General features: G+C 40.4%; 1 protein-coding gene and 1 long non-coding RNA gene across 8 annotated transcripts; both read left to right on the forward strand.

The window, feature by feature from the left end:
- Positions 1-334: 334 nt before the first annotated feature.
- On the forward strand, positions 335-16,144 carry LOC103135481 (amyloid beta A4 precursor protein-binding family B member 2-like). Of its 7 annotated transcripts, XM_007548222.2 has the most exons (11): positions 336-730; positions 1,080-1,196; positions 1,649-1,704; positions 4,507-5,813; positions 6,470-6,678; positions 7,564-7,707; positions 7,949-8,034; positions 8,647-8,707; positions 10,238-10,384; positions 10,722-10,849; positions 16,009-16,144. In XM_007548222.2, the coding sequence occupies exons 4-11, from the start codon at positions 4,538-4,540 to the stop codon at positions 16,127-16,129; spliced, it is 2,172 nt and encodes a 723-aa protein (XP_007548284.2). In that variant the 5' UTR covers positions 336-730; positions 1,080-1,196; positions 1,649-1,704; positions 4,507-4,537; the 3' UTR covers positions 16,130-16,144. The 7 variants fall into 7 exon arrangements, with proteins under 7 accessions (XP_016525049.1, XP_007548284.2, XP_016525047.1 ...); XM_016669561.1 differs by lacking the exon at positions 1,649-1,704; XM_016669563.1 differs by lacking the exons at positions 1,080-1,196; positions 1,649-1,704 and having other exon boundaries at positions 335-730; positions 6,473-6,678.
- A 4,622-nt stretch (positions 16,145-20,766) lies between these two features.
- LOC107835827 (uncharacterized) lies at positions 20,767-26,571 on the forward strand. Its single transcript, XR_001661657.1, has 3 exons — positions 20,767-20,938; positions 21,276-21,403; positions 26,561-26,571. It is a non-coding gene; the product is annotated as an uncharacterized LOC107835827 (long non-coding RNA).
- Positions 26,572-26,866: the final 295 nt, after the last annotated feature.

The following is a 26,866-nucleotide window of genomic DNA, read 5'->3' on the forward strand; positions in this document are numbered from 1 at the left end:
ACCTGTCCCGCCTCTCACCCAATGACCACAGGAGATGGGCACCAGAAGACAATGTATGAACAAACTAGGTCTCACAATTTGGCATTAATGTAAACAACCTTTTATTTTATAATACCGTTTCTATAGTGTCCAATCATCCACCTATTCATCTATAAATTAATTTTAAATCTTTTTATCTACGCTGTAAAATGTTTACTGACAATTTTGTAAATTAGGTCTGAAGAAGGGTGGAAATCTTAAAACGAAAATGTGTTGGAGCCTTGGAACAAGAATAGTTTGATTCTTGCCTGGCTCTTTAAGAGCAGCCGTGTGTGTTCAGTGTGCTGCGTGATGTAACAGCCCCGATGATGTGTGATTTCATTACCTGAGTTGCAAACTAACTCCAGTAGATTTATTATTACGGCTGCGTCCCTCCGCTTCGTGCTCCCAGCGTCTTCCGTTCGCGGCTCCTATTGGCCGGCTGCGCTGAGAGAGAGACGGAGAGGGCTCCACAGCGCCACGCCGCGCAGCTCCGGGGATCATCTGGCGCAGAGAGAGAGCGCAAAGCTCGGCCGCCAGCAGCGCAGCGAGCCGCGGGGCTGGTGAGGGCGGAGGGATGATGTGATGCGGGCGGCCCGGCTCAACGCTACGGGCAGGACTGGCACTTAAAAGCAGCGCTTGACACCGGCCCACTACTTTGTGTCTCGTCGTCGTGAGAAGGGAAGGGAGGCGCGGACAGCTGAGCGAAGCGGTGAGTGGATGTAAATAGATGCTCTAACTGGGATGCACTCCCCTCCCAGTGCGGCGGTGGTGATGGGGCTGAAGAGAGAGAAGAGATGCGAAAGATCTGCTGCGTCTGCCCTGAAAATTAGACCCTAGATTTCGCTACAGCACCACCTTTACTTTTAATTCCTGGCATTTTATGTACGCGAGATTAGATCAGGTTGTCCCTGGTTTCTCACGGAGGGAGTTTACGGAGGCTGTAAGAAAAGCAGGCGCAGGAATACTCCACCCATGACATCATCGACTTTTGCAAGTTCAATTTCTCCCCAGCTTGTGCTTTCATCTGTTGCATTTCTTCTTCTTCTTCTTTTTCCTAGAAGCAGAGCAGCTCAGAGTTGAGGGAGGAGACGCGTCATAACTAGCTGGTTTCCTCTAAAATGTGACATGATTAATCCAGGAAGCCTGTTTTTGAAATTAGCTAATAAAATCTTCAGGTAAAAACACTCTTATGTGTGCAAATTGATTAGGGATCAACAGAAGATTCTGATGTTTTTCTCCACAGTTATAGAGGCAATGGTAGAATATGTATGTCAAAAATATTGCATTTCGTCTTTTCAAGTACATTTGTGAGAAAGGTCATGACAGGTGGGGGGGATTTCCTTATAAACTCAAATTGGAATATATGTTACAGTTTAAAAGCATTTAAACTCAGACTGAGATGATGTTCAGAGATTCTGCTGGTAACATCTTTCCATCTCCTGAATAACTTCCCCTGGCATGATGCACAGCAGATTTATTGAGGGCGACTTTGCAGGAAACATAACAGCCTCTTTGTGTTGACTGTGTCCCACTGTCCTGCAAACTGCTGTGTCATTCTGCTCCCTTTCTCCCTGTAATAACCCTCCTTTCTCCTCCTCTCCCTGCATCCTGTCTCTGCCCCACTTAGCCCGTAACTACCAGAGACCTGTCTGCATCGCGGAGGGGAGGGTTTCAGGCGGAAAGGTCTGCTGTTTGTGTGTTGACTGATGATGCAGTTTGTCCACATGATCAGTAACGACGTGAAGCTACAATAGTTTTTATTGACATTTTAACCATTTTGTTTCATCGGTTTGTAGAATTTACTGTATACAATGTCACTTCACCAAAACTCTTGAGAACTTTTAGAAATTTGTCAAGTTGCCACCAAAAACCTACATATAATTTATTGGGCTTTTAAGTGACCAACCATCACACAATACTGTGTAATTGTGAAGTGGAAAGAAAATTTGATTTTCAAATTTACATTAAAAAATGTTGGCATGCATTTTGTTGTCAGTCCCCCTGAGATATTATGTTATAGAGCCTGCAGTCTCTAATTATAGTGAATAATAATTTTATAAACTTTACACTAATATATTTTTGTTTATTCTTTGTGAAATCACTCATTTTCTGTTGCATCCATTTTCATATCCTGCCACATATTCTGAATCAGATTTATGTCTCCACTTTGAGTAGGCCATTCTCACTGAACAATATGCTTTGATCCAAACCAATCCATACGTCTGGCTTTATGTTTAGGCTTGTTGTTCTGCTAAAATGTGAACCGTCATTCCCAGCTTCAAGTCTTTTGTGCCCTCTAACATGTTTTATTTCAGGATTGACCCATTTTCCCATTAACATTGATCAGTTTCCCTAACCCTGTTAAGGAAAGCTCCTCCACAGCATCATGTCTCTTACTGTGGAGACACTATGTTCAGGGAGAGGCTGGTGTCAGTTTTCCTGCACCCATGCAGGCAGTAGCAGTTCAGTTGTATCCTTATCTGACCAGACCAACTGTTCCATGTTTGATGTATCCTGTAAACTGCTGGAAGGAAGCTCCTTCTTATTGCTTTCTTTTTTCTTGTCGCACTTCTATAAAAGTCAGGTTTGTGAAGAGAAAAACTAATAGTTGTCTTGACAGTAGATCTCTGCAGCTCCTCCACGTTGGCTGTTTTTTTTTTCTTTATTAATGCTCCTCTTATGTGGGTGTCAGATTAGATGGATTGCTATATCATTTTAGGTTTGAAATTTAGCCATACTCTTTCTATTTCAGGTGATGACTTAACGAGGGATCTCCAACCGTAGTCCTCGAGGATCTACTGTCCTGCGGCTTTTCAATGCGTCCCTGTTCTTACACACCTGAATCAAATGAATGGCTCATTAGCAGGCATTTGCCAAGTTTGATGGCATGCTGAAGGGGCAGTTCAATCAATTTATTCTCTGACCTGTGTTAGAGCAGGGATGGGTCTGAAACATGCAACACAGTAAATTTCGAAGACTAGGGGTGGAGACCCCTGACTCCATGGGATGTTGAAAGCTTGGGTGATTTTGTTGTGTCTGAACTTGCTTTAAATCTCTCCCTGACCTGTCCAGGTCCAGATACCAGGTCTGGTCTCTAATAATCTCTAAAAAAAAAAAACTCAGAGTCTTTCACAGAACAGCAGGATTTATAGTGAGCTTAGATTAAAAAGAGATTGGCTCTATTTGTTAATCAGGTGACTTCTGGGGGCAATTGGTGACACGAGGTTGTATTCAGAGGAATCGAAGTAAAGGTAACAGAATACAAGTACTTGACATAATTTACAGGCTTGTATTTTTAACACATTTTGAAAAAACTAAAACAATGAAGTTTGAAGTTGTAAAGTGACAAAATGTGGGAAAAGTTCAAGGGCTATAAATACATTTGCATGGCATTGGAAAGTATGTTTTTCATCTAAAGTCAAGAGCTGATCTGTTGGCTGAATTGGTATTTAATCCAGCATGACAATAAAGGTTTTGTTGTGACAGTGGAAACCTTGGTGCCGGTAGTTTGAACCTGTTGATTGTGTTTGAGACACAAACCCGCAGATGAACACAGATTCAGCACTGACAGGTTGTTGTTTGGCTCACGGGAACAACACGGCCGCCACCCAGGGGGGGCAGGTGCAGATAGAGGACCCGCAGCAGCATAATGCACCGTCTACATATTCTGCTCTCGTTTCAATTCTGCCCCGGCCCTTTTCCCATGATAATGACATGCTTTAAAATCTGCTGTGCTCGAGTTTTCCATATCTTTAAGACAAAAGGGCTGTGATGACTGCAGCAATGTTTGAGCCGGGTTTGTTTGTGATTAGGTGGCAGGATGTTTATCCGTTTGGTTTGCGTGTCTAGACATGTTTACCCGACTGCTTTTCCAAAGGGGTTACAGGTGGGTTAGTTAGTGATGTAACCCATATTTTGTATGTGTCACGCCTTTGGAATATTATTCTACCACTCTCTTTGTTGCTATCAAGCCATCTTTAGTCCGCAACGCAGAGCTGATCCACCCAGAGATAAAAGAGACAGCTAGTTAGCAGGACTGCCTGACACCTCTCTTCCCCACAGGCCAGCTTTACTCCTCAGCTTCCCCTTTGAAAGTGAGTCCTGATTTAATGGATCGAGAGTCTGAGTCATTCTGGGCATCATGCGAGTCTATTTCAGCGTTGTGACTTTGATGCTGTATTTCTCAGCTCTTCGTCTCTTTCTACAGGATCTTAGCAGTGTCTTAATGTGTTCTTTTTGAAGCCTGTTTAAGCTGCAGCCAATGAGATGTGATATCAGACACTGAATTAATAATCAGAGATGCTCCAGTAAGAGGTGTTGTGGCCGATTTTCAATCACAATTTGGGACAGCTGTGACCTGCTGTTATGAAATTTAGATTTTTTTTAAAATTTATTTATTAAAACAATCTTAATCTAGTATAAAAGTGTGTGCTTCAGTTTAGTTGACAGCTTTCTTTCTTTCTGTTGCTCTCCATCTCCCAACAGCTCCATCCTTGCGGTGTATTTCTAGTCAGACATGATGTCAGTACAAACTCCGCCCCTCTCCCGTTCTGGCTCCACCCCCTCCACTGGGGGTCTGGCAAATCGCAGTACACCCTCAGCCACCCCTCCCACCTCTCTGAGTCTTCGCTCATCTTACAACCAGCTGCTTGGTCGCGACGTCATCAAGGAGTCGATGGAAACCGGGAGCTCGGCCACTTTGCCCAAGAGCCGTCAGAGGTATGCCATGACCACTGTGCGGAGTGCCATGGGGATAAGTGACAACTTTGCTCTGTCCTCTAAGTACCAACCAGTAACCAGAGGAAGAGGACTCCCAACCAAGTCCTCATCCAGTTCTGCCCTCTACTCTTCCTCTTCTTCATCCTCCTCCTCCTTCAACACAACTAACCCCAAACTAGCCAAGAATGGAGCTAACATGCAGAGGCGAGCTGAGAGCCAGCAGCTACAGCTGAGCAGGGCAAATACTGTGGAGAAAATTCACAATGATCTCTTCAATAATCCGACTTCAGATTGGCTGGAGTTTGGGAAGGACAACTCTCAGCTTCCTCCGTTTCGTAGAAGAACCAAAAGCTTTTTGGAGTACCACGGCAAATGCTGGGATCTGGACCGCAGTTGTGAAAACAAAGAGGGGAAGGAGGAAGAGGAGGAGGAGAAGAAGCAGCTGCCTGCATCCGAAAAAGAACAGGACAGCCCTGCCAAAGAAAGAGACAGTCAGAAGGAGGAGAAGACCAACTGCAAGCAAAACGGTCACGAGGAAAAGGATAACGTGGAGTCTGTTGTGGAGGAAGATGAGGAGGAAGATGAGCCCACCCCAACGCCGAGACAGCCCCTACTGCCGGTAGTGGTTGAGGCGCCTCTTTCCTCCACCTCCTCCTCTTCTGCAAACAGCCCAGAATGGGTGTCAGACAACCTCAACCACCTCCAGAATCAAGCCCCAGCGCCAATTCGAGAAGAGCTGTGTCCCCAAGTGCAAGCTAGTCCACGTAGTCCTGCAAAGCCAACTCGAACCTCCCAGCCCCGGGTGATCAAAGTGGAGTTGCACCCCAACAACGAGAATCAGTTTTTGCAGCAATACCCTCCATTCTCCCCTAAGCAAGCCAGAGCTGCTGAAAAAAGCACCCCTACCAAGAATTGGGTATCTCCGCCCCTGCAGGAACCGGCGCCAGAGACGGGCCTTCCTAAAGTGGGCCTGAAAATGGATTTGACTCCTGACACACCATCAGAGGATGAAGACTCCAGCTGGACCACTCTGTCTCAAGAGTCACCCTCTCCACAGAGCCCAAATGAGACAGGTTTGTTATCTTTATCCTTTCATCCGATTTTTTTATTTAAAGAATTTTAATTTCTTTTTCCTCCTCTAATCATACCCCAATTGCACCATCTTTCCTCTATATCCTTCTACCTCCATTTGACAGATCTGTAATTTTACAAAGACACACTTTAACCAAGCAAGGTACTACAGCAATAATGTTGGAGGCTTAAAGGCCCCCTTGAGCAGCCTTATGGTGCAGAGAGGAAATACGGTGTTATAGAACAGGATGCTGCAGAGAGAAGGGCGTGAAAAAGCAGAGAAGAATTGGAGGGGAGGGGATTTTCTGGCATGTATGTTAAAGTATTATCTCGCTAATATTAGGGTATACAGAGTAACATAAAGCCAACAGAGAGAAAGCAAGACTGATTGTTGACTATTGGGCCTTGCCACGGGTTATGAGCTCAGGCTTTGCCATGACAACAGAAACTGAACACACACAGACTATTAGTGATATTTCAGACTATTAGTGATATTTATCCTCTGTGTTCTTATTTCTATCTGTGGTGTTTTGTATTGACTGAACACTTGCATTACAAGGCCTTATTGAGCTTATCTATGAGCGTAGTTCCTTTGTGTGCGTTTCGATGATATCCTCATGTGTAATATATGTAACTGCATATCCATGTCATCCATCAGCAGATGTATGGGCTGAAGGGGATCTGCCCCCAGGCTGGCGGGAGATCTCAGACTCATCCGAAGTCTATTTCTGGCACGTTCCCACCGGCACTACACAGTATGACCGACCCGTTGCCTCTGGAAACCAAGATACCACTTCTAGCAATGCGCCAGACTCTGAGCATGACCCACAAAAAGAAACACAAGACTCCCTTAAGCTACCAAATGAGGTAAGAGGACTGCTAGATGCAAGACATGATAGGGTGAATTTTATGGTGTTTGTGTATTCACAGTGCTATAAATAAGTGTTTGCTCCCCTATGCATTTCTTCAGTTTTTTTTGTTTTTTTTTGAGACACCTGAACTCTTAAGCATCAAACAAATGTTAATTTTAGACGATTATAACCATAGGAATTACACAATGAAAAGTTTAAACGATGATTTCAATAGTTAAAGGGAGAAAGCTATGTGAAAAACTGCACGCAGTTTTTGGAAAGATCAATTTAATTTCACAATATCTGTAGAATCAAACAGAACCTGTCTGACATTGTAAAGCAGGATAAAATATCTGAAATAGGAAAACATCATGACATCATGTACTAAAGACATTTGCAAATCATGAGTTAAGAAAAATCCGCAGCTCACCAAAACTGGACTAGCAAAACAAAAAGTGTAGAGGTGCTCATTCTGTAACGTCTGAAGTAAAACTAATATATTAATGGGCGAAAGACAGAATTAAACAGACAAATATGGTGGTATTGGTGATGTTCTGATGGGAACTTAATGAATCGCTTTAACTGATGAAACTGTGAATCCTGCTCCATAGTAAGAAATCCTAAAGGAGAATATTCAGTCATATCTAAAACATAAAGTTGAATAACCTGAGTTTTATCTAATTTGGTACTTTTTGAATTTTATTTTTTTTCTGAAATGTTAATGAAACCCAAACTTATACATGTAGAGGAAAGGACTCAAACATATTTCAAGATTTATGTAGCATATCACAAGGTTCTTTTGGTTGAAGCTACACAATAGTGATGCTGTTTGATAAATGTCAGTTTGTTTCGATGCATTACTTCTTTGTGTTTTGTTGCATCTTTTCTTTCTTGTTTCCAGCGCCCGAGCAGTTTGATATCTGACAGCTCAGTGGAGCCGGTCCCTTCTCCGTCTGGTTCCTCCCCGTCCTCTTCCTCCTCCTCACCCTCCAAAGGCCTCTTCTCTCCCAATCCAGTTCTCAGCACTACCACTCCCACATCAAAAGTATGCCAAATTTTCAATATAATTTTTTTCTTTTTTTTTTTTTTTTTTGCTGGATATATGAACATGGCTTTTAACATATCCAACTAACAGAGAAAATGTGTCTCAAGCTGAATTAAAATAAAATAAAATAAATGTTTGCCAGCTGTCACAAAGTAAAGGAAACCAAAACCATTTTTTTAAAAACCTGTTAGAACTCAATCTTTTCCTCCAACAATTCCTGTTTTTTCTCCTTCGTCTTCAGGACTTGAAGGACTATCCAGTTTACCCAGATCCCAGTCTTAAAGCATTTGAAGGAGCTACACTCCGCTACGCCTCTCTTAAACTCAAGTAAGTCATGGACAGATAACCGGCACACTCCAGAAATGTTGGCACTCCTGGACATTTAAGTGTCTTGAGCTAAATTAATCTTTCCTTGTAATAGCACAATCTTACACTGAAAAAAGTGCAACCTTTAATTGAGCACAGTTTTTCAGTGGTAATTTTGTGTTCTTTTTTGCAATCTCGCAAGACACTTACTGCAACTTCAAAGAAGTTTCAAAACAAAAACTACTGAATGAGAAAGAAAAGGAAACATAGCTTAAGCCTGTGACTAAGGGATAAGAAAAGATTCTTTGCTTAAAGAAATTTGCTCATATCAAAAATCAAACCAGTAATTAAAAAAAATTGTCTTGACCCGTCTCAAATAAAGCTGCACAAAAACCCACATTAAACTATGCTAAAGTTTTCAGTGAGCACAGTGACTGGAAAGCTCAATGTAAGACATAAAATGATTTATATTTTAGTTTTAATACATCTGAAGGCATTATATGCACACAACCAACATGTTGAATTTTTTTTAAATTATTTATTTATTTGTGTGTGTGTGCTACACACAGCTTTCACCAGTTTTCTTTGGTAAACTTCTCATGAACATCACTCATGTCTCATAACTTTCTGCAGCCCTCCAGCTCAGCTGGAGACAGTGGACCTTAACAGCACATTCTCCGATCCAGAGGCAATGGTAAGCTCGCATTATACCAACCAGCAATCTTCTGAAATATATAGGCTTATTATGATGGATTATGCCAGGAATATGTTTCAAAAAGGCATCAAACCTGGTGGGATAATTGCTTATTGTTAACATAAACATTCCAGCTTGAAGGTTTGCCGCCCAATTTAAGAGTTTGGTCATTAACAAGCTTTGTATTGAAGAAGCACCCCAAAAATATTTTGAAAGCAAACATCTGGGGTGGATCAGCACTTTGCTATAAACTGTTGGATAAATTGCTTGGAATCTGAGTCAATATAACTGTAAAAAAAGATAACAGAGAAAGCTGGTAACCAGGCACAAAGACGAGCATAATGTGAACAGAAAAATGCTAATGTGCAAAACCTAGTAGTTTGGCACTGTCTCTGGGATGTGGCTTATTTGAATAAGAAATGATGTGACCTTAAAAAACAGTCTGAAGTCTGACATGATGAAAAACAGTGTTGGTTTTTATTTAAAAAATGAATGCGGTTTACATCCTTATTATACAGCTTATGGCGATTTGTTGCAGCACATGACCTGAATAACTTCTAGCACATTTGATAATACTTCAAAAATACCAGGTTTGTCCTAAGAATGTCACTGACATCAGATAATTAAAAAAAAAAAATAGGTCTTGAACATAACACAAGCAGTTGACATTAACCTTGTTATTTCTTGTGGATATCAGGTGTTAATAAATCAACATGAATTACAAGCTTGATTATTAAAGGTTATAAAACTAGTTTAAAACTGTAAAGCATTGGGTTTCCACTGTAAGTTGCAGCAGTGCAATGCCTGAAAAACAGTGAATTAAGTGAAACTATAAAGACACTATTATTAGCAATCAACACGAGATTTCAAATTCAAATAACTATGATACAGTTTAAATGTTTATTTTTGATAAAATATACATTTCTTATTGCTTAATGAGAGAAACTCACTCACAGGGGTGTGTTTGAAATTACGTAACCCAGATCAGTGTTGGTTCCTTTCTTTCTCTCTATTTTTTGTCGCAGCGCCACTTGGTGGTCAGTTTTGAGAAAACAGTTGTTAAGATTTTTAGCGCCCCCTTGTGGAAGAAGTTTAACTAAACCAGCAAAAAGCAATAATGCATATAAGACTATTAAGACTGATTCATGCTATTAGTTTTTTGTATCTTTACCGATTTTATATTTGTCTTATTATTTTTACTAATCTTAATTTTATTACTTAATTCTCATCTTTTTGATGAGATAGATGGAGAGAAAGAGTTCAAAAAGACAGAGGGTGGTTTGTCTACATCAGATTGTGGGCATGTACTGAATCTGATCTGATCCAGCTTGGATCAGATCTGAGTTTATGTGAATTGGCTATCTTTATTTATTTTTTTGTTTGTTTAATAACATTACTGCAACCTATTCAAATGTGAATATCCTTCTCTAGATACATCTGTATGTTGCACATCCAGAGATTAATTTAAAAAAAAAAAACACGCTAAGAGCCCAGATCAGCTGAACAAAAGTTGTTGTGTTTCTCTTTCAGTCATTTCCGGTGCGTTCTCTGGGCTGGGTGGAGATGGCAGAACAGGACCTCTGTGAGGGGAGGAGCAGCGTGGCTGTCCACCACTGCATCAGACAACTGTCCTACTGCAGAAGGGATATAAGAGACTCAGCTGGAGTCTGGGGAGAGGTCAGTGTGATTGCCAATAACTGTGCGAAACAAGTGTTTTTGATAAAGTCTACAGCGGAAGTGAACGTTTAAAGAAGAGAGTTACAGGTGATGATGGCAGTGAATAGGAAGGCAATGGCAAGAACATGAAACCTCTACAAGTTGAAGGTTTAAAACTAGAATCTTCTTGCTGCAAGCTAATGGAGTGAGCCACCGCAACACCTCGCCTTGGTTCTATTCTGATGTGAAGACAGAAAACGTGGAGAGAGTAAACACTGCTGCAGACTTTTCAATCAATGAGAAACCGTAATCAGCTTTGGGCTGCAGGTTGAAAGTGTCCCTGTGTGCATTATTCCAGGGTAAAAGCATGCTGTTGGTGCTTCAAGATCGAATGTTAACTCTGATTGACCCAGATGATCGCAGTTTGCTCCACTCTCAACCAATCAGCAGCATCCGTGTCTGGGGCGTCGGGCGAGATCACGACAGGTAGGATGACATAAGACAGGTTTTTATTTAATTGGAATCGTTTTCAGGATTCTGTTTGCGTATTTGTGCTCGGTATGGTGTGACACCATGAATTTTATAGAAAAATGGTACGAATAAACGATTTAACCATAATTATCCTCCCTGGACATTGGATTCAGCAGTTTTGCTCGCTTAGAAAAGATACTGTGCCACAGTCAGTTGGTAAAATGGCAGATTTTCAGTGCGATTTGTCAGACTGCAGCTGGAACAACAAGCAGTTGCCTTGCAGTTTAATAACAAAGTCTATATGTTGCAAATAAATAAATTAGTGCATACTTTATGATCAGAAATACTTTTTTGCATATATTGAGCAACCTCTGTGGAACATTTTCCCATTTACAAGCTAAAATCATGTTTCTGCTTTCATGCCCTCATTCAGACAAGGTTATTTATGAACAAAAAAATAATAATTGTCGATACTGGAACAAAATCCATAAGAAAAATAAAGCTAAACTCTACAGTATAGCTTTTGCTGGTAACCCAGATAGCTTTGTGATTATGTTGGTCCATTAATTCTGCAGCTCTTAATAAATTCCAAGATACCTGCTATGCTTTAAATATCAAGGAGGTGCGAATGGGAACAGACACAAACACACGAGAATCTCCGAACAAACAAAGCTGAAGGTGCATTCTTTAAATTTAATATGTTTGAGTGTGTGTGTGATATTTCTGCTGATGGAAACTGAATCAGGGGTTTTAAAAAGATCACAGGAGAACAGAAATCACCTCATTATTATTCAACCCTTATTTGCACAAACTGCATTTTAAAACACCCAGAATTATTCTTATTCTCCAAGCCTTCGGCTCCCCTGTACGAGCCCCGTGGGACTCTCAGTCATTTACAAACGTCCCATGGTTCTAACTTTTTAGTATTGAGTTGACAATGTGCTGAGGCTAGCATCGCTGCAAATGGGAGATGGAGGGTCTTGTTTCTAGGATATTTCTGCATGCAGTACTATGAAAAGTATTTCACAAATAAACAAACAAACAGATTTTGCAAATCTATCATGTTTTTACTGTTTTTGTATCCGACAAATGTTTGCTAAAATTAACACAAAATGAGGATTTTATTCATGGAAGACATGTGTCCAAATCAACCAGGTCAGTGTGAAAACCCAACTGCTTCCCTTGTTAAATGATGAATGAACTGTAAATAATCACATTCTTTATTTAACATCAACGGACACACCTGAACCTGATTACCACCAGACCTGCACAATCAAGTACTTAAACAAAAGCAGCCTGACAACATATAAGAGGCTACAGGGATGTTTGATCAAACAAAATTCAATGATGGATGACTCGCCTCTTATTGAGGTGACTCATCTAATTTCTAAAAATTTGAGAATTCAACACACCACAGTGAGATCCATTGTCTACAAGGAGCAGTAGCTTACCTTCCCAAGTGTCTAAAAAAAAAGAAGGTTCTGGGTGACATGGGGCAAAGTCTGGACTTAAATCTAATTGAGATTATGTTTTGTAACCTTAAACAGTCCAATAACTGTTTATACAATCGAGGAGGCTTTGTTGACTTTTTTTTTTTCTGTTTAATACATGAAATTAGCATTTGAAAACCCTATGAAGTTACTCAGGCCATAGATGTTAAAATCTACTTATTGATCTGAAAGATGTAAATGTGATGGAACAGCAAAACAGAGGCAATCTGTAAAGAAACAACAGTTTTTCCCAGCACTGCATGTTGTTCTCATCAGAGCAGATGTAAACCACCCTTGTCCTCGTATAGAACTCCATTGAAAATCTTTTAGCTGAAAGTAAAGCCACTTTAAAGATCGCCCACTCAATGGTCTTAGATAAGAGAGAATCTGTCGACGTTGCAGTGTCTGGCCTTGAAGAAATCAGGTGAAGATCGAGTTAAAACGTCATCTGTGTGAAACCCGTACACTCATTTCAATCTGTTTTGTTCATTTTCTCTTTATCTTTAAAGCGCTGCTGTGCTCCCCATCTTTCATTTATCCTTCTCCCTCTACTCTCCATTTTCTTATTCTGCCTTTTGAGCACTGTTGCAGCCTCGGCTGCTCATGTGTGAGGGAGATAAAGAGGGAAGAAGAAAGACAGAAAAGTCCCCCCAACCTCTAACATCTCAGAGGACTTAGTAACTTTCAGAAACTCTCTCTCTCAGCGGTAATGGATAAAGCGTGTAGCAGCCGGAGGAGGAGAAGGAGGAGGAGAGGGTCAATCCAACACAGCTCCCTCCTATGCCGTGCTTCCTCACTGCAATCCCTGTCAGCTCTAATAATATTACAATAATGCTCTTTTTATCCTCCCCTTCCCGCCAGGAATTTAAAACCCGCAGTCCCTTTGCTTTGCTCGAGACTTAAAATGCACTACAGGATTTTAGAATAGAATAGAATAGAATAGAATAGAATAGAATAGAATAGAATAGAAGTAACCAGAGGTTTAGATGCATCAGCAGCAAAATCACAACGAATCGAAGCATGTAGTTATACATAAATAAAAATATTAAAACAGAAGGGAGAATGCTATACATACTATAAGATAAACTGAAATTCCCTACATAAAGCTCTCCAGTTGACCAATAGCTCCATGGATGGAGTCAGAGTCATTGTCCATCTGTGATGCTATTTTAGACAGAGTGCTTCTAAATTATCATGTACATGTTAAAAATCATGTACATGTTAAAAAAATGTTGGCATTTTAGACCCTTCTGTCTAAAATGCTACAGTTGTATTTGTTTTTAAATGGGTTATTGTGGATGATAACAATTGTGCCAGAGGTGATTTTGTGAAACATATTTCCCCGCTGAGTTAATGTACTTGGATGTACGTTCCAGTGTTATGCTATTCTCATGGAAAGAGACGCTGAATGTGTTTCAAGCCTTCTTCATCATCTTCATCCCCTACCGACAAATTGTTGGTCATCTAGAAACATACGGTACATACTCTTAAAAAAATACATCTGTTGATTTTGATAAATTTTCAATTCCAAAATGGAGACTTTAGTAGTAATTGATAAATGTAATATGCTTGGTTTTCTTTGTTTGTTTGTTTTTGTGAAAAGCTTTGGAAATGTTTTTTGTGTGCTTGTGTTGCAGTACACATGATGTACTAACATGATGATGATCCCATCATCATGTTAGAAAGATGATGGGATGTTTTGTGTCCGGTGCCTGAGTAAAGGTTTCACTTGCTTAGACCTGCCACTAGAGGGCATTGCCATCAAGTTTTGTTCTTCCTGAGAAGCTGACAGTACCTGACAAAAGTATTTATGGTCCAAAAAGTTATTTTTCCACATTTCTTCACCTCAAACCCCAAAACCTTACTGGATTCACCAGGATTGTATGAAATAGAGAATAAACAATGTGACCTGGAGCAGAAATGATGCATGGGTTTCACACTGTTTTTACAAGTAAAAATTTGAAAAGTCTTTGTTTTCTGACCCTTGTGTCAATACATAGCTATCATTTGAGCCTCCACCTGCAAGGCATGTCTCTGCTTTGTACATTTAGAGACAGAAACAGGAGAGGCAGTGGATCAGTGGGAAGAATAGTTGTCTTGAAATCTGAAAGTTGTGGGTTTCATTCCAGCTTCTTCTCCTGAATTGTATTAAAAACTCTTGGGTCGGGCGCAGATCTGCAAGTTGCACACAGGTCTGCGTGTTATTGTATGGATGTGTGAATGCATCTGGGTGTATGAGACTCAAGCAAAAGCACTGTAAATGGTAGGCATGACTAGAAAAGCACTTTTAGGATTACTCAGTATTTTACACCATCCATCTTCCCATTAATCTGTCGTCATTTTCTGACCCCAGTAAGCAACGCGACCCCACAGCATGATTCTGCCTCCACCATGGATCAGTGTAGGAACGGTATGTTGCAGGTCATGTACATTGTTATTTTTCAGCCACACACAGATTGGCATAAAGCCTAAAAATGTCATATAATGTGGTTTGAACATAGGTTTAGCTAAGTTGTGTAGCGACAGGCTCAAGTAAATGATTCAGATTTCTGACTACAAGGAGATTTATTAAGGAATATTGATCGCTTTGTCTGTGCATTTGGATTAAAAAAAAACTACAGTAGATACATTAATAACAATTTAATTTAGGATTTTATCAAGCTGCTAATTTTGGGCCTCAACTCTTAAAACTGAATTCAACATTTTATGTTGTGTGCTGATATTTCTTGCACATGTTTGGACAGATCAAGACTCATTTGAAGATTTGTGGCAGACCAAACCAAAAATAAATCCTTTTTTGGATTTCCACGAAATCCAAACAAAGAAATTTAGGCTGAAAAATATGCAAGTGTAATCAACAGATATTGTAGAAACCAAAAAAAAAAAAAAAGTGCTTTAAATCAAGAACAAAGCACGGTCTTCCCTTTTTGCTCTACCCTTCATCTCTCTTGTCATCTTGTCTTCTCCTGTATCCATCCATCTGAAGAATATTCCCAGTGTGGTCCTGAGTGTGGTCCCTCCATTTCTCCTGCATCTCGATTCAATATGAATGAGTCCCACCGCCTCTAGACCAGGGCGGGGCAGTGCCAGGGGGATGAGGAGGAGGAGGAGGGGTTTGCACCTCGATGAAGTCATGAAGCTATATTTGTAGCACTCAGCAAGTCTCACTGGTGCACGCCTGGTTGCATTTGCACGTGTTTGCATATGCACACATGTATGTGTGTGTAGCTGCAAGGGAGTTTGAACTGATGAAGTTATAGGTCTATATTTGGAGCACTCAGTGTGTGTGTGTTTGTGTGTGTGTGTAGGTGTGTGTGTGTGGTATGTCTATGTGTTTTACCCCACTTCACAATCCCATCATTCTGTCTGTAATGCTCTTGTGCTATTTCCACTCTTTGTCTCCAGCGCTCTTGTCAGCATCCCCTCTTTTGCCATTGGCTGTGAAGCGGTGCCTCTTCTCCCATCTGCCTCTCTTTGTTTCTCCCGCTGTTGCACTTTAGTAAGGGAGGCGCATTCTCCCTTCTGTCCTCCTAGTTTCAGTGAAGCTAGAGAGGGAGAGACGGCAGGATAGAAGAAGAACAGATACTCAAGGCAAACAGAACAGAAAGTGTGCATTGCAGAGAGAGAGGGGGGAGAAGAAGAAGAAGAAGGGAGAGAGAGAGAGAGAGAGAGAGAGAGAGAGAGAGAGAGGGATTATTCCCTGGTTGCACTGACCTGGACACACCAGGACTTTGCAGGAGACTCTCCGGACCGCAAGAGTCGTGGATCAAGGAGCAGGGAAAGGGGGGAGGAAAGGTGTATCTGAGGGAAGGGGAGGAGAAGTAGCAGGGGGAGGGGAGGAGAACGAAGGAAAGGGACCCCAAAGGACCAAAAAAAAGGGAGGAAAAGGAGGAAAGAAAAAGAGAAGAAGCATAAGGAAGAGATTTACCCTGGGGGAGATACGACAAGGGGGCTGAAGCAGTGTCACAACGCTGGTGGAGCTAACGAGGACAGGAAAGTAGTTGTCGCTATCTGGGCGAGGATGTCCTCCAGTGTGAGTACTCCATGTAGTTCAGTCATCCTTCAATTCTCCTTATCCATCGCTCCTTCTTTCCTCTCTGATGATTCCATCCGCTCTTCCTCATGGATGTCACGGTTTTCAGAAGTGCTTGACATCTTTTTATTTTTTTATTTTTTACTCATTTGCTCCTTAGATGCTCCTGCTGTTGTCTTCTCTATCCCACTCATTCTCTTAGTTCATTCAGCCATCAGGTACAGTGGTTTCTGGCTCTCAGCTGCAGCTTTGCAGCCGCTGAGGCAAGACCAAGATACCCAGGGAGTCAGAAATATGGGAGAGAGACCAAGTAAGCAGAGGCAGGATTGGAAAAGACAAGATTAAATAGGCTGGATTTGCTGCGGGGGCTTTTCAAAGTGTTTGTCATGGCTCTTTGGAGCTGTTTGATATTAGACTTGGCTTATTTTTTTTTAGTGTGTTGGGGAGTGCTACTATTTTTGGCATTTGCATCTCATTTTGCTGCCTGATAGAGTTTCAGTGAGGATGTGTGAAATTTGTGTGAAAGTGTGCATTTTCCTGCATGCACGGTGTTGCTGTGCTGTTGGACAGGGGACCTCCACCGCGTTTTTTTAATTTATAGGAAAGCTTCTGCATTTTCGAAAGAGAGTCTCTGAAAATGTCTGTGAGCTGTCTGCAATGTTCCTGTAGTAGATCAATTTCATGCTGTATTCACTTAGCATGTATCCAGATTATCTAGTCTTAGCGCTCCTAGAGGTTGTTGCTTACAGCTCGCCTGTGTAGGTCCAAGACCAGAGTGAACTTCTACCACCTTAGAACAACTCCTACCTGAAAACCATCATGTGAACACATTTTAACAAACTTCTAACTATCATCGTATTTCTGTTGGGGGTTTATTTACAAAGAGGCTGATGATTATTTACACAGATAACGGAGTCATGCTGACAAAGCATTTACCAACACCACTATAAATTATTTTATTCTTACTTACACATCGAACTGTGTCTCTAATAAGGAACACTGAACATGTTCCGTGTCTGCATTTGGGAATATTTGTGGCACACTACCTGGTCCTGCTTCATTAATAAACAGTTTCTTTGCAATTACCTGCCCATTGTACATCTGACAACAGCTTAAAGATTCATAAAATAGCATTTCCATGATGTCTTTGAGATTGGAGTAACCACCCGACACAAAGATGGCAGCTGAGAGGTTCTTGAAATAGTGTTTGCTGAAATTGATATGAGGGTTTTTTAGTTGTTTTAAGACTTTCAGAGGAGTTGTTAACTTCATCTTCAAGAACTAAAAAAATATGGTAAACGTTATGTTTACTGCTAAAAATGTTCATCATAGCATTCTGGTTCAAAGTGCTTGGTCTTCTCTGGTTTAAACCCTATATGTAAACTCAACACTGCCCTAAACCTTTTATGACGATTAACTCGTAACGTCATGGGATGGAAACTAAAATAAATAAAATCATACCATTTTGTTGAAAAAAAAGGAAAAAAAAGAATTGTGTACAAGTATAATCTTAGGAGATGCTCATTCTGGCAAATTCTTTGCTGGACGCGCATTCAGCTTGGTTGACGGTGCAAAAACATTCCTCCTGGCTCTGATTGGTTGTTTCTGACCGGGAGCGGTGTATTTCTGCAAATAGCAGTAGGACCACTGGGAGCAGCCAGAAGAGCTTTTTTTTTTTTTTTTTTTTTTTTTTTTTTTTTTTTCACAAATTATCTGTGATAATTTGTGAAAATGTATATCAGTATGTATAATGTATATCAGTATATCAGTATACCACTGATATACTGATATACCATCAGTATATCAGTGGGATATACTGATGGTTTTAGCAAATTTGTTAAAAATATATTTTTGTAAAAGTTACCTACTGCAGCTTTAACAGAACCGCACTTTATAGGAAAATAATGCAAAGAACAAATAGCTGGTCTGGAGGAATTTACAACACACAACTGCGCCTGATACCATTTACATTTAACTCCTATAAAGATGTTAAAAATGTATTAATTCTTTGTTTGCGTTGACTTGATGTTGGCCTGTCTTGCCTTTTAAGCTTCGCCCCTGCCCACTAGTGAATCATGTGAGCAAACACATAATACTACACTTCTACAAATACACATTACTTGCACGTTTCATTCATATTCATTAGTGGGCAGCAATGGGACTCTTGCCTATTCCCTTCAGCTCTCACTTATTCCCCACAGCTGCTGACCTTCGGTGGACAGCTGTGGCATATAGAGGAAAAAAGAAGAGAGGAGAGGAGGCAAACACGCCTCCAGTATTATGAATTTTTAAGATCTCAACACATTTCTTGCAATCTCCTCACATTTATGTCTATGGAGTGAGTTTTTGCGAGGGGGTCTGGCTGCTGGCAAATGCTCCACAAGCTTTTATTTGCTGATGTCAAGACCTTTCTAGCCCTAATTAACATGCAACATGTCCTTCTGATGGTCCCCCAGGGTCAGAGCCTCAACACCTAGACCTATTTGATAGATGTCAGAGTGATTGATGGCCATTGCTCCCCGCTCCTGCTTTGATCTGAGTCGCTCCTTCCCATCAGCTCCTTTCATTTACCCACAATTCATCACTCCAGCTTCCTAGCTGCTTTTATCGAGATAGAAAATGTTCATCAGCGGTCACCAGGTCGGTACAGGTTGTGTCCCCTGCCTCTCTTATCCCTCGCTCAGAGTCAGATGTCATCACATCCTTTCTGAATTTCAAATGCTTACGAAACTCCTTTGTTGTCATGCAGTTTTCCCGTCTCTGCAGCCTTCCTGCTCACTTCCTTACATTAGCATTGTTAGGGGCACACCTGCTGTAATACTTGTCTTCCTGAAAGATTACCCCTCCTGCTCTCCCTACAGATTCCCTCCCTATCCCCGTCCGCCAATAAATCTCTTCCTGATAAAATCCTCTCTGGCTGTGGCACATAGAAATTTGTGAAACTGTTTGCAGATCATTGGTGTCTGAATGCAGGTGGAACAGTAGACAGTCACTGTGTCCCTGTTGCATCCTTTCAAACATTTAGTTACGTAGTACTCTAGTACTGCATTTTCTGGGGAGCTAGTAGAAACCGATCCATTTAGGATATAAATTTGATTTATTTTACAGATTACTAAAAAACATGCAAGTCCATTGCATTTTTAGCAGTAACAAAATGACAGTGCATTTCAACAGTTGAATAATTCACCCAAAAAACTCAAATACACCTAAAGATGCATAGATTATATATATACTTTTTGCTTGGTATCCAGTCAAGAATTTTCTTAAAAATGATATTTACACTGTAAACTTTTGCATCAATGAAAATCTGATATGTGGAAAATCCATCCATCAGTCATTTACAAGACGGATCATAAGTGGCTTTTGTTTTTCCTTTTTTAAATCACAAGATGCATTCGAAATAACAGCGGTTCCCAACTTTTTTATGTGAGAGGAAAAAAACTCCTAAATTGAATGCTATTTGTTATATTTTTNATACTTCAAAAATACCAGGTTTGTCCTAATAATGTCACTGACATCAGATAATTAAAAAAAAAATAGGTCTTGAACATAAAACAAGCAGTTGACATTAACCTTGTTATTTCTTGTGGATATCAGGTGTTAATAAATCAACATGAATTACAAGCTTGATTATTAAAGGTTATAAAACTGTTTGGTTTAAAACTGTAAAGCATTGGGTTTCCACTGTAAGTTGCAGCAGTGCAATGCCTGAAAAACAGTGAATTAAGTGAAACTATAAAGACACTATTATTAGCAATCAACACGAGATTTCAAATTCAAATAACTATGATACAGTTTAAATGTTTATTTTTGATAAAATATACATTTCTTATTGCTTAATGAGAGAAACTCACTCACAGGGGTGTGTTTGAAATTACGTAACCCAGATCAGTGTTGGTTCCTTTCTTTCTCTCTATTTTTTGTCGCAGCGCCACTTGGTGGTCAGTTTTGAGAAAACAGTTGTTAAGATTTTTAGCGCCCCCTTGTGGAAGAAGTTTAACTAAACCAGCAAAAAGCAATAATGCATATAAGACTATTAAGACTGATTCATGCTATTAGTTTTTTGTATCTTTACCGATTTTATATTTGTCTTATTATTTTTACTAATCTTAATTTTATTACTTAATTCTCATCTTTTTGATGAGATAGATGGACAGAAAGAGTTTAAAAAGAGAGAGGGTGGTTTGTCTACGTCAGATTGTGGGCATGTACTGAATCTGATCTGATCCAGCTTGGATCAGATCTGAGTTTATGTGAATTGGCTATCTTTATTTATTTTTTTGTTTGTTTAATAACATTACTGCAACCTATTCAAATGTGAATATCCTTCTCTAGATACATCTGTATGTTGCACATCCAGAGATTAATTTAAAAAAAAAAAACACGCTAAGAGCCCAGATCAGCTGAACAAAAGTTGTTGTGTTTCTCTTTCAGTCATTTCCGGTGCGTTCTCTGGGCTGGGTGGAGATGGCAGAACAGGACCTCTGTGAGGGGAGGAGCAGCGTGGCTGTCCACCACTGCATCAGACAACTGTCCTACTGCAGAAGGGATATAAGAGACTCAGCTGGAGTCTGGGGAGAGGTCAGTGTGATTGCCAATAACTGTGCGAAACAAGTGTTTTTGATAAAGTCTACAGCGGAAGTGAACGTTTAAAGAAGAGAGTTACAGGTGATGATGGCAGTGAATAGGAAGGCAATGGCAAGAACATGAAACCTCTACAAGTTGAAGGTTTAAAACTAGAATCTTCTTGCTGCAAGCTAATGGAGTGAGCCACCGCAACACCTCGCCTTGGTTCTATTCTGATGTGAAGACAGAAAACGTGGAGAGAGTAAACACTGCTGCAGACTTTTCAATCAATGAGAAACCGTAATCAGCTTTGGGCTGCAGGTTGAAAGTGTCCCTGTGTGCATTATTCCAGGGTAAAAGCATGCTGTTGGTGCTTCAAGATCGAATGTTAACTCTGATTGACCCAGATGATCGCAGTTTGCTCCACTCTCAACCAATCAGCAGCATCCGTGTCTGGGGCGTCGGGCGAGATCACGACAGGTAGGATGACATAACAGGTTTTTATTTAATTGGAATCGTTTTCAGGATTCTGTTTGCGTATTTGTGCTCGGTATGGTGTGACACCATGAATTTTATAGAAAAATGGTACGAATAAACGATTTAACCATAATTATCCTCCCTGGACATTGGATTCAGCAGTTTTGCTCGCTTAGAAAAGATACTGTGCCACAGTCAGTTGGTAAAATGGCAGATTTTCAGTGCGATTTGTCAGACTGCAGCTGGAACAACAAGCAGTTGCTTTGTAGTTTAATAACAAAGTCTATATGTTGCAAATAAATAAATTAGTGCATACTTTATGATCAGAAATACTTTTTTGCATATATTGAGCAACCTCTGTGGAACATTTTCCCATTTACAAGCTAAAATCATGTTTCTGCTTTCATGCCCTCATTCAGACAAGGTTATTTATGAACAAAAAAATAATAATTGTCGATACTGGAACAAAATCCATAAGAAAAATAAAGCTAAACTCTACAGTATAGCTTTTGCTGGTAACCCAGATAGCTTTGTGGTTATGTTGGTCCATTAATTCTGCAGCTCTTAATAAATTCCAAGATACCTGCTATGCTTTAAATATCAAGGAGGTGCGAATGGGAACAGACACAAACACACGAGAATCTCCGAACAAACAAAGCTGAAGGTGCATTCTTTAAATTTAATATGTTTGAGTGTGTGTGTGATATTTCTGCTGATGGAAACTGAATCAGGGGTTTTAAAAAGATCACAGGAGAACAGAAATCACCTCATTATTATTCAACCCTTATTTGCACAAACTGCATTTTAAAACACCCAGAATTATTCTTATTCTCCAAGCCTTCGGCTCCCCTGTACGAGCCCCGTGGGACTCTCAGTCATTTACAAACGTCCCATGGTTCTAACTTTTTAGTATTGAGTTGACAATGTGCTGAGGCTAGCATCGCTGCAAATGGGAGATGGAGGGTCTTGTTTCTAGGATATTTCTGCATGCAGTACTATGAAAAGTATTTCACAAATAAACAAACAAACAGATTTTGCAAATCTATCATGTTTTTACTGTTTTTGTATCCGACAAATGTTTGCTAAAATTAACACAAAATGAGGATTTTATTCATGGAAGACATGTGTCCAAATCAACCAGGTCAGTGTGAAAACCCAACTGCTTCCCTTGTTAAATGATGAATGAACTGTAAATAATCACATTCTTTATTTAACATCAACGGACACACCTGAACCTGATTACCACCAGACCTGCACAATCAAGTACTTAAACAAAAGCAGCCTGACAACATATAAGAGGCTACAGGGATGTTTGATCAAACAAAATTCAATGATGGATGACTCGCCTCTTATTGAGGTGACTCATCTAATTTCTAAAAATTTGAGAATTCAACACACCACAGTGAGATCCATTGTCTACAAGGAGCAGTAGCTTACCTTCCCAAGTGTCTAAAAAAAAAGAAGGTTCTGGGTGACATGGGGCAAAGTCTGGACTTAAATCTAATTGAGATTATGTTTTGTAACCTTAAACAGTCCAATAACTGTTTATACAATCGAGGAGGCTTTGTTGACTTTTTTTTTTTCTGTTTAATACATGAAATTAGCATTTGAAAACCCTATGAAGTTACTCAGGCCATAGATGTTAAAATCTACTTATTGATCTGAAAGATGTAAATGTGATGGAACAGCAAAACAGAGGCAATCTGTAAAGAAACAACAGTTTTTCCCAGCACTGCATGTTGTTCTCATCAGAGCAGATGTAAACCACCCTTGTCCTCGTATAGAACTCCATTGAAAATCTTTTAGCTGAAAGTAAAGCCACTTTAAAGATCGCCCACTCAATGGTCTTAGATAAGAGAGAATCTGTCGACGTTGCAGTGTCTGGCCTTGAAGAAATCAGGTGAAGATCGAGTTAAAACGTCATCTGTGTGAAACCCGTACACTCATTTCAATCTGTTTTGTTCATTTTCTCTTTATCTTTAAAGCGCTGCTGTGCTCCCCATCTTTCATTTATCCTTCTCCCTCTACTCTCCATTTTCTTATTCTGCCTTTTGAGCACTGTTGCAGCCTCGGCTGCTCATGTGTGAGGGAGATAAAGAGGGAAGAAGAAAGACAGAAAAGTCCCCCCAACCTCTAACATCTCAGAGGACTTAGTAACTTTCAGAAACTCTCTCTCTCAGCGGTAATGGATAAAGCGTGTAGCAGCCGGAGGAGGAGAAGGAGGAGGAGAGGGTCAATCCAACACAGCTCCCTCCTATGCCGTGCTTCCTCACTGCAATCCCTGTCAGCTCTAATAATATTACAATAATGCTCTTTTTATCCTCCCCTTCCCGCCAGGAATTTAAAACCCGCAGTCCCTTTGCTTTGCTCGAGACTTAAAATGCACTACAGGATTTTAGAATAGAATAGAATAGAATAGAATAGAATAGAATAGAATAGAATAGAAGTAACCAGAGGTTTAGATGCATCAGCAGCAAAATCACAACGAATCGAAGCATGTAGTTATACATAAATAAAAATATTAAAACAGAAGGGAGAATGCTATACATACTATAAGATAAACTGAAATTCCCTACATAAAGCTCTCCAGTTGACCAATAGCTCCATGGATGGAGTCAGAGTCATTGTCCATCTGTGATGCTATTTTAGACAGAGTGCTTCTAAATTATCATGTACATGTTAAAAATCATGTACATGTTAAAAAAATGTTGGCATTTTAGACCCTTCTGTCTAAAATGCTACAGTTGTATTTGTTTTTAAATGGGTTATTGTGGATGATAACAATTGTGCCAGAGGTGATTTTGTGAAACATATTTCCCCGCTGAGTTAATGTACTTGGATGTACGTTCCAGTGTTATGCTATTCTCATGGAAAGAGACGCTGAATGTGTTTCAAGCCTTCTTCATCATCTTCATCCCCTACCGACAAATTGTTGGTCATCTAGAAACATACGGTACATACTCTTAAAAAAATACATCTGTTGATTTTGATAAATTTTCAATTCCAAAATGGAGACTTTAGTAGTAATTGATAAATGTAATATGCTTGGTTTTCTTTGTTTGTTTGTTTTTGTGAAAAGCTTTGGAAATGTTTTTTGTGTGCTTGTGTTGCAGTACACATGATGTACTAACATGATGATGATCCCATCATCATGTTAGAAAGATGATGGGATGTTTTGTGTCCGGTGCCTGAGTAAAGGTTTCACTTGCTTAGACCTGCCACTAGAGGGCATTGCCATCAAGTTTTGTTCTTCCTGAGAAGCTGACAGTACCTGACAAAAGTATTTATGGTCCAAAAAGTTATTTTTCCACATTTCTTCACCTCAAACCCCAAAACCTTACTGGATTCACCAGGATTGTATGAAATAGAGAATAAACAATGTGACCTGGAGCAGAAATGATGCATGGGTTTCACACTGTTTTTACAAGTAAAAATTTGAAAAGTCTTTGTTTTCTGACCCTTGTGTCAATACATAGCTATCATTTGAGCCTCCACCTGCAAGGCATGTCTCTGCTTTGTACATTTAGAGACAGAAACAGGAGAGGCAGTGGATCAGTGGGAAGAATAGTTGTCTTGAAATCTGAAAGTTGTGGGTTTCATTCCAGCTTCTTCTCCTGAATTGTATTAAAAACTCTTGGGTCGGGCGCAGATCTGCAAGTTGCACACAGGTCTGCGTGTTATTGTATGGATGTGTGAATGCATCTGGGTGTATGAGACTCAAGCAAAAGCACTGTAAATGGTAGGCATGACTAGAAAAGCACTTTTAGGATTACTCAGTATTTTACACCATCCATCTTCCCATTAATCTGTCGTCATTTTCTGACCCCAGTAAGCAACGCGACCCCACAGCATGATTCTGCCTCCACCATGGATCAGTGTAGGAACGGTATGTTGCAGGTCATGTACATTGTTATTTTTCAGCCACACACAGATTGGCATAAAGCCTAAAAATGTCATATAATGTGGTTTGAACATAGGTTTAGCTAAGTTGTGTAGCGACAGGCTCAAGTAAATGATTCAGATTTCTGACTACAAGGAGATTTATTAAGGAATATTGATCGCTTTGTCTGTGCATTTGGATTAAAAAAAAACTACAGTAGATACATTAATAACAATTTAATTTAGGATTTTATCAAGCTGCTAATTTTGGGCCTCAACTCTTAAAACTGAATTCAACATTTTATGTTGTGTGCTGATATTTCTTGCACATGTTTGGACAGATCAAGACTCATTTGAAGATTTGTGGCAGACCAAACCAAAAATAAATCCTTTTTTGGATTTCCACGAAATCCAAACAAAGAAATTTAGGCTGAAAAATATGCAAGTGTAATCAACAGATATTGTAGAAACCAAAAAAAAAAAAAAAGTGCTTTAAATCAAGAACAAAGCACGGTCTTCCCTTTTTGCTCTACCCTTCATCTCTCTTGTCATCTTGTCTTCTCCTGTATCCATCCATCTGAAGAATATTCCCAGTGTGGTCCTGAGTGTGGTCCCTCCATTTCTCCTGCATCTCGATTCAATATGAATGAGTCCCACCGCCTCTAGACCAGGGCGGGGCAGTGCCAGGGGGATGAGGAGGAGGAGGAGGGGTTTGCACCTCGATGAAGTCATGAAGCTATATTTGTAGCACTCAGCAAGTCTCACTGGTGCACGCCTGGTTGCATTTGCACGTGTTTGCATATGCACACATGTATGTGTGTGTAGCTGCAAGGGAGTTTGAACTGATGAAGTTATAGGTCTATATTTGGAGCACTCAGTGTGTGTGTGTTTGTGTGTGTGTGTAGGTGTGTGTGTGTGGTATGTCTATGTGTTTTACCCCACTTCACAATCCCATCATTCTGTCTGTAATGCTCTTGTGCTATTTCCACTCTTTGTCTCCAGCGCTCTTGTCAGCATCCCCTCTTTTGCCATTGGCTGTGAAGCGGTGCCTCTTCTCCCATCTGCCTCTCTTTGTTTCTCCCGCTGTTGCACTTTAGTAAGGGAGGCGCATTCTCCCTTCTGTCCTCCTAGTTTCAGTGAAGCTAGAGAGGGAGAGACGGCAGGATAGAAGAAGAACAGATACTCAAGGCAAACAGAACAGAAAGTGTGCATTGCAGAGAGAGAGGGGGGAGAAGAAGAAGAAGAAGGGAGAGAGAGAGAGAGAGAGAGAGAGAGAGAGAGAGAGAGGGATTATTCCCTGGTTGCACTGACCTGGACACACCAGGACTTTGCAGGAGACTCTCCGGACCGCAAGAGTCGTGGATCAAGGAGCAGGGAAAGGGGGGAGGAAAGGTGTATCTGAGGGAAGGGGAGGAGAAGTAGCAGGGGGAGGGGAGGAGAACGAAGGAAAGGGACCCCAAAGGACCAAAAAAAAGGGAGGAAAAGGAGGAAAGAAAAAGAGAAGAAGCATAAGGAAGAGATTTACCCTGGGGGAGATACGACAAGGGGGCTGAAGCAGTGTCACAACGCTGGTGGAGCTAACGAGGA

Source organism: Poecilia formosa, unplaced genomic scaffold (assembly GCF_000485575.1).
Source record: "Poecilia formosa unplaced genomic scaffold, Poecilia_formosa-5.1.2 Scaffold26, whole genome shotgun sequence".
Taxonomy (NCBI): domain Eukaryota; kingdom Metazoa; phylum Chordata; class Actinopteri; order Cyprinodontiformes; family Poeciliidae; genus Poecilia; species Poecilia formosa.

Coding starts and splice junctions, on each gene's coding strand:
- LOC103135481 (XM_007548222.2), top strand. CDS start 4,538: ATGATGTCAGTACAAACTCCGCCCCTCTCCCGTTCTGGCTCCACCCCC. Junction 6,679..7,563: donor CCCTTAAGCTACCAAATGAG/GTAAGAGGACTG, acceptor TCTTGTTTCCAG/CGCCCGAGCAGTTTGATATC. Junction 8,035..8,646: donor TACGCCTCTCTTAAACTCAA/GTAAGTCATGGA, acceptor AACTTTCTGCAG/CCCTCCAGCTCAGCTGGAGA.